We start from the raw sequence: 7697 nt of genomic DNA, 5'->3' as shown, positions 1-7697 counted from the left end.
TATGAAAGTGTATAGGGTGGTTTAAAGATAGAGCTTCAACATATTAATAGGAGTCAACTATCAGGTACAACCCAGAATGTGGTGAGTTTTAATTCATAAGTAAAGGATAAATGAAATGTTAACTGTTAGGGAAACATAAGTAAAGATATTCAAGTCCTAAGTTGTGGTTAGTGAAATTTTGCTATTTGAGGTAAAAAATTTTTGGGACTATAATTTATTGTTTTGAGTTTTGATTACAGGGATGGTTGTTTGAATTGTCAGTGAAGTCAACAGTAGAAAATGGCCTGTGCTGCAGTATGGCAACTGCTGGGAAAAGTTTTAGGGATCACTTAGCATGGCCTAAGATCTGATCTTCTTGACTCTATTTCCCCATTGTGCTATCTCCTTTCTGAAGAGGAAATTTCCCCACCTTGTTAATCCTCTGTAATTTTGAATGCTGGGCTTTGCTCACCTAAAAGACAGCTGGAGATGTAGCTTTAGAGGTCAGAAGAGAGGTTGATATTGGAGAGAAAAATTTGGGAATCTTGCTTAGAGGTGGTATGGAAGCCAAGTGTATTGATGAGATGAGGCATCTGGGCATCTTTCTAGTGCTTGAGTTTCATTTACTTAATCAAGAGCGTTTTTGTTCCAGCAGGCTGCTTTCAGCCAAAAGGACTTGGTGAAAAGTCATCCAAAGGTAGATTTACCTCCAAGACAAGCTCTAAATCAAGATCAAGGTTAAGATCTGGATCACATTCAAGGGGATACATCCCAGCGGTCGTCTGCGGGGTCCACCCCAGGAACTCACTTGGAATGTTGGGGCTTCACAGACCCAGGGCCGGGGGTGAGGGGAATGTAGGGGAATGTAGCCTGAGAGGTCTCGTCGGGGCTGCCGCGGGTCCCCGGACCCCAGGCCCAGTAGGCCAAGGGGCCTCCTGGGGCCCTCAGCTTCACAGACTGGTGGGCGGAGCGGAGCTAAGAGATCCACAAGCACCGGCGGGCCAGGGGCGAGGGGGGAGGGGAGAAGAACGGAGGAAGGGAGGACCGCCCCGGGGGTGGGTCCGAGCGGACGCCGCTATAAGTAGGGCCCGCGGGCGCAGCCAACCTCCGTCGCTCCGAGCCTGGGAAAGGAGAAGGGAATACTGGGATCCCCGAGGAAACGTGGGATGGCTCAGCTCCAGGGGCGGCTGCTGCCGCAGCTCCCGCTGCTTCTGCTGGTATTCTGGGGCAGCTGGAGCCCGGGCTTCGCGGGAATGTACTACCGGCAGGGCCAGAGCTGCTACCGACCGCTGCTGGGGGATCGGCTCCAGGGACGCAGGTGGGGAGGGGAGCCGTGGCTCCCCACCCTGGGAGCGCGCGCCTGGGGCGCACGCTTCCTCCTCTGCTCCAGCCGCAGGCGGCTCTCGGAGGGTAGACGGGAGGGTCAGAGCCCTAGCCGAGAGCAGGGGCCCCGAGTGTACTGGGAAGTTTTAGAGTGACACCCCCCGCCCCCGCAAAGGAGGGAACTGTCCGGCCGGACAAGGCTGGTAAGGCGGCTCCCGCCGCCCCCCTCCACGCTGCCTTGTGGACGCAGAGTTTGGACTTAGCACACGCCTGTCCTTGGGTGGGGGGTGGGGAGAGGGTGCGTGTGCATGTACTTGTGTATGTGCGCGCGCGCGTGCATGCACGTGCATGTTTGTGTACGGGACAGAAAGATGAGTGCGAGTTAAGGAGACCAGGGGGCCTCCAGCCTGGCAAGGGTCCCAGAGGTGACTCCTGCTCCCTCCACATTAGGACCTACCCCAGGCCCCACGAGTACTTGTCTCCCTCTGAGCTGCCCAAAGCCTGGGACTGGCGCAACGTGAACGGGGTCAACTATGCCAGCATCACCCGGAACCAGCATATCCCCCAGTACTGCGGCTCCTGCTGGGCCCACGGCAGCACCAGCGCCTTGGCAGGTGGGTCCGAGGACAGGGCAGGGCACGGGTCGGGTTTGGGCCAATTGGAAGGAAAGACGCCTCTTCTATTCGTGTCAATTGTGGGGAGTTTGGGGTTCTCTGCAGTTGATCCTAGAACTTTCCCAAGGCAGAAAAAAAAGCGGCTAATGTAGAAGAGCAAAAAATTCCCCCTTGATGATTGGGCATTCTGAGCGTCCGCGTGTTCGAGATTCTGGGAATTCACAAAATTTCAAAATCGGCCTGTTGGGTGACTGAGACCCACCCCACCTCCTGTGTTCCTTTCTGTTTTCCTTTCCTGATTCTGATTAGAGAAACCTTTCCAACACTGCCCCCCCCAAAAAAAAAAAGCTTGCGGCACTTTTAAAAATTTACCTGGAAAAACAAAAAACCAAAAAACTCGCGGCACTTCGAAAAGTTTAGAAAGTCATTGTTCTGGAGAAGTAAGCCATTCACCTTTAGTTGATGCTTGAAACTCTCCCTTGCCTTTAGCTTAATGCCGGTTTCTGGGCTTGAAAGCTTTGACCCTTACTAAGACCTGTGGGTATTTGGGGGAGGGGGAAGAGGGCTGGGGCCAGGAGAAGGCGAGTCATTGGCATGATAATGGAGAAGATCCTTTGGACCCGGAACCTCTGAAGTTTTGTATACAAAGGACGGCCAAGTTGCCTGTATCCTCCATTGCTAGAAGAATTTTTGACTAGTTGTCAAAATACAGAATTTCCCCAACATGTTTTCCCTCTCCGCCTTTATCCCTCAGTTCTGAGTGTTGAGCATAACTTACATCAATAGGGTACGTCTGAAGTAGGTAGACGGGGAGTGAAAAGGTCGAAAGGGCACTTTAGGGCTGGACTTTGTACGTCGGACGTTGCTTAAATTTCTCTTCTCCCAATGAAATATATGCATAGCCTTTAGTGGAAAGGGGGAAGGCAGCCTCCTAGTGAAGTCAGGAGCAGGAGAAGTTTTAGTTTGTTGGTCGCAGTGGCATGACTTCCGTTAGTAGTGGGCTACCTAAGAGAAAAGTGGCGAGGGAGGAAGCCTCCAGGGTTTTAGCGTTTATTTTCTTTCTTGGAGGGAAAAGATAACTCGGCAAGAATTTCATTTGCTAGGCTCAGGCCCCCTAGGAAAACAGGCTTATGAGGACTGAAGTAGACTTTTATTGACATCTTCTGCTTGACAAAGAGAGGCAATGTGATATAATTAAAAGAAAGCTGAATTCTAAGCTAGGAAGACTAGGGATCAAGTCCTGTCTCTGATATATCTTGTGTGCTCTAAGCAACTCTTAAGATCATATTGCCACAAACAGGTGCCAGTCTGCATTGGTAAAGGGGCTTTGCTTATCCTGGAGTTTTCAAAAAAGAAGTCACAGGTTCAGTCATTATCCCTAGTAATTTCCAAATAAATTTCTTCCTTTAAATATCCAGGAGACCACTTCCCACAAAGATTTTAAAATATGAGGGGAAAATAGTTTATTAAAACAAAAAAAAATCAAGGCTTTTCTGACAGTATATGCAATATTTATTTCATTCCCATATTCCCCTTACCTCTGTAACAGAGAAAGGTGCATTATTTTTTTCCAACTTTTCTCCGGGACCAAACTTGGTCATTATAATTTCACAAGGTTCTGATTCATTATACTTGTTCCTCCTCTTTATATTGTTGTAGTTTTACCTATCAGATTTAATCCTAGTTCATTTAAGAGTTTCTGGGCCACTTTTTCCCACTAATGGTGGTTGTGTTATGTCAAACATGACATTTGCATTTTGAAGGGGAATGGCATAGATGACTGAGCTTTGACTGTACTTTAAAAATCAGTGGGCAGTCCCATTTTCCTATTCAACAATTGAAAGGCTAACTCTGACAAGCAATGGCCTTGGGAGGTTCCTGCTAGCTCCTAGCACTAGCACAGTGTCTCTCTTGTTAGAGGTGGGGAAGAGGTACAGAGTACCAGTACAGTTACATTATATGCTGGAATCGTTAGCCTCTGAACTACTCAATTTTGCATACAAGCAAAACAAATTATTTAAGTCCTATAAACAAAGGATTTAATTAAGACACAAATGCACCTCAGGTAAGGCCAAGGTGTCATTCTAATACTAGATTCTATTCTGTAGTGAAGATAGTCATATTTGTAACCCGTTCTTTCTAGTTTGGGCTTCCTTTTATGTTATTCATTTTACTTTTTTCTATCTGGGGGAAAGACAATTGAAAGCTACCATTGAACTAAACTTGCCTAGTAATTGAAAAAGAAACTTTGGAAAGAAACACTATGTGGAATAGTTAATAGTGCCTGACTTAGGCTTGTATTCTGACATTTACTGGCTATGTGACCCTCGGCAAGTCAGCCTACACCAAAAGCCTCAATTTCCTCACCTGTCAGGAATATTAGTAGTACCTACCCCCCATATGGGGATGTCCTCTAACCAGCTCTAAACTGATTGAGTAGATTGTTAAATTTTCAGCGTGTGCATTTACACCTCAGAAATTGGCAATCAAATCAGGGCTTGATTGTTAGCTATAATAGCAGCTAACATTTACATAGCATTTACTATGTACCAGGTATTGTTCTAAGCAGTTTACAGTTACCTCATTTGATCTTCACAACAACCCTGGGAAGCAGGAGCTATTATTATCCCCATTTTATAGGTAAGGGAACTGAGGCAAACTGTCCAATGACTTGCCCAGGGTCACACAGCTATTACATGTATGAGGATGGATTTGAACTGGGGTCTTCCTGACTCTAGGTGTAGCGTTCTACCCACTGCATCACATAGATTACTATTGTTGATTATGTAGACTGAAGAGGAAAATTAAACTTATAATGTGTATATACATCTCCCCGTCCTTTAGCCTAGTTGTTAAGCACTTATTAGCATCCCTCTGTGTTGCTTTATAAACATTGCCTGAGCTCCAACAGTGTGCAGTCGGTTAGGAGTTTGAAATACTAAGCTAATTAATAACAATAATAAATAATAACTGGCATTTATATGGTGCCTTAAGGTTTGCAAAGTACTTTACCTCCATTATCTTATCTGATCCCACCTCACAGGTTGTTCAGGATCAAATAAGATAATGTACGTAAAACATCTTACTGTGCTATATATTAGCTACTATGATCTAAATAAATTTTTTTGTTTAAAAAACTCTAATAAAATAAACTTGGCACACAAAAAAATTACAAACATTTAGTATGATTTGGAAATAACTTTGACAATGTGGTTAGATTTTTAAACATTTGAGGTACTTTCCTTGCTATTTACAAAGACAGGCCTCTCATACTGGTAAAAAGAAAAAGGGAACTTAAAAAAAAACTTTTAATGGAAAAAAAAATGTCCTGTGAACTATATCCATATTGCCCACTTCTTCATGTGACCAAACGGTTTGGTCTTTGGCTGTACAATGCAGCAAATCCAAGTGACCCAGGTTGTTCATACTTATTTGCCTGCTTCATTTGCTACTAACTTTGTTTGTAAAACATCTTTTTTCTGGTGTAGTAGTATTGTGGGGCTTAAATTTCTGAAAGGTAAAATGCTGGGACTTTTCTTTACAGATCGAATCAACATTAAGAGGAAGGGAGCCTGGCCATCGACACTCCTGTCTGTGCAACATGTGATTGACTGTGGCAATGCTGGGTCCTGTGAAGGGGGAAATGATCTGTTTGTGTGGGAATATGCTAACAAGCATGGCATTCCTGATGAGACCTGCAACAACTACCAGGCCAAAGACCAGGGTAGGCCAGCAGCTTTGAAAGTCATAATAAATGCATAATTATGTAGTCTAAGCAGGCTGCCTTGTAACAATCCACTTCAAAAAGCTAATGATTATTTATTGGCATTTTAATTTACTAAACATGAGGCAGCATTTCTGTGACACAGAAAGTGCCCCTCGCTTCCTATCCTGATTATCTCATTTCTTTTCTTACTTTCTTCCTTCTCACTCTTTTTATTCTCTGGCTGTGCCCTACTTGGGGGGCAAGATACTAGTCAGCCTAGAAAGTAGGTTTGATTATTTTCCTATCATGTGGAAGGTGGGTACTTTTCACTGACCACCAGGAACAAGAAAAAGCCCATAAAATTTTGTTAAGATTATGTCACAGCATTCTAAGGAGCTTGCCCTTGGTGATCCCATTAAAAAAACAGATGTTGTGACTAGCTTATTTCTCTCCTTATCACCCTTTAAATGAGTATTTTCTTTTGTAAGTGGGAAAGCAGTTGAGTTTTTGCTTTATTCAAAACTCCTTACAAAGTTGATTCTCATCTCATGTTTAATCTAACTTTGCTTGATTCTCATCTCATGTTTAATCTAACCTTGCTTGCAGAATGTGACGAGTTTAACCAATGTGGCACATGCAATGAATTCCACCATTGCCATTTCATCAAGAACTATACCCTCTGGAAAGTTGGGGACTATGGTACCCTTTCTGGGAGAGAAAAGATGATGGCAGAAATATATGCAAATGGTCCTATCAGGTAAAAAATAAACTGCTTTTTTGTTTCTGGGGCTGGTGATTTGCAGTTGGAAAAGCCCAGGGTTTGGGGACAGGAGCCATTGTTGCCTGTAATGTCAAAAATGTTTACTGCTTCACAGGGAGACTTTTGAACTGAATGACCCAAGTGATATTTCTTTTAGCTTGAATTAGCATATGCTTTTTTTCCTTTTTAGTTGTGGCATAATGGCGACAGAAAGCATGGATAACTACACTGGTGGGATCTATTTTGAATACAATCCTAGAGCCATGATAAACCATGTCATTTCTGTGGCTGGGTGGGGTGTTAACGATGATGGAACAGAATACTGGATTGTCCGGAATTCATGGGGTGAACCCTGGGTAAGTTAACTTCCCTGAAAAAGTTCATTCACTTAACCAAGTGAAACACATCATAAAGGATGCTTGTCAGATCGATCAGGCTAGAAATGATGCTGGGTTTTATGTCATGGAGTGAGACCCACTGCATCTCCTTCCTTATAATTCTGCTTTTAAAGGCAACGTTGGCAGGATTTATGTTGTAGGTTGTATCCATTTTTATTCTTCTTCAAGAAGTTAATCAGTACTGTAATGAGATGTAACTCTAGGAAAAAAGGTCAGTTAAGGGCAACTGAATAGGGTAATTTGGAAAAAACACCACAACATTGGCCTGGCTTCTTATCCATTTCCAATCTTCCCAGTTGAAAAGCAATTCTTCCTTCTGGGAGGAATTATATTTGTAGCATAGAGGAACTGGCAAATAATGCCTGTTACACACACACACACACACACACACACACACACACACACACATACATATATGTAACAGGCATTATTTGATACACCTTAAATAGTGAATAACTTAAATGGAATGTATGTCTCTTAATACCATTTTTTTCCCCTCAGGGTGAAAAAGGCTGGATGAGGATAGTAACCAGTACATTTAAAGATGGACAAGGCAGTAACTACAATCTTGCTGTTGAAGAGTCCTGTTCATTTGGGGATCCCATAGTTTAAGTTTTATTAAATATAACTAGCTGCTTCTAATTGTCTTACCTCACATTGCAACTCAATGGATCACATCCTTAAGTATTTACTGAAACATACTTCCAAAGGTAGAAGTATACAAATCACTGTTTTTGCCTTTTCTTCAGAAAAATCTATACAGGATTATTTGTTATAATAAACTACTTTAGAAAAGTCCCCTGTCTGTTTAATGGTAAAGAGGTCAATATGGTATCTTGAGTAAGAAAGAAACAAAAGTGTTTTATGCTGCTAGGAGGGCAGTTCAAGTGAGACAATTACTGTTATACCTTGTGTGG

The 7697-nt window shown here is 43.3% G+C and overlaps 1 protein-coding gene across 1 annotated transcript; it reads left to right on the top strand.

Annotated features, from left to right (window-relative positions):
* Positions 1-1076: 1076 nt before the first annotated feature.
* On the top strand, positions 1077-7575 carry CTSZ (cathepsin Z). The gene is made up of 6 exons (XM_020981472.2): positions 1077-1297; positions 1753-1916; positions 5461-5640; positions 6229-6379; positions 6573-6738; positions 7282-7575. The coding sequence occupies exons 1-6, from the start codon at positions 1146-1148 to the stop codon at positions 7390-7392; spliced, it is 924 nt and encodes a 307-aa protein (XP_020837131.1). The 5' UTR covers positions 1077-1145; the 3' UTR covers positions 7393-7575.
* Positions 7576-7697: the final 122 nt, after the last annotated feature.

This window comes from Phascolarctos cinereus, unplaced genomic scaffold, assembly GCF_003287225.1.
Source record: "Phascolarctos cinereus isolate Bilbo 61053 unplaced genomic scaffold, phaCin_HiC Scaffold_2;HRSCAF=192, whole genome shotgun sequence".
Lineage (NCBI taxonomy): Eukaryota > Metazoa > Chordata > Mammalia > Diprotodontia > Phascolarctidae > Phascolarctos > Phascolarctos cinereus.
Note: the sequence above shows the minus strand (reverse complement) of the source record. Positions and strands in the feature narration are given on the sequence as shown.

Excerpts from the sequence above, each read along its gene's own strand:
- CTSZ (XM_020981472.2), top strand. The coding sequence starts at position 1,146 with ATGGCTCAGCTCCAGGGGCGGCTGCTGCCGCAGCTCCCGCTGCTTCTG. Across the intron at positions 1,298-1,752 it reads GATCGGCTCCAGGGACGCAG|GACCTACCCCAGGCCCCACG; the intron begins GTGGGGAGGGGA and ends CCTCCACATTAG. Across the intron at positions 5,641-6,228 it reads CTACCAGGCCAAAGACCAGG|AATGTGACGAGTTTAACCAA; the intron begins GTAGGCCAGCAG and ends CCTTGCTTGCAG.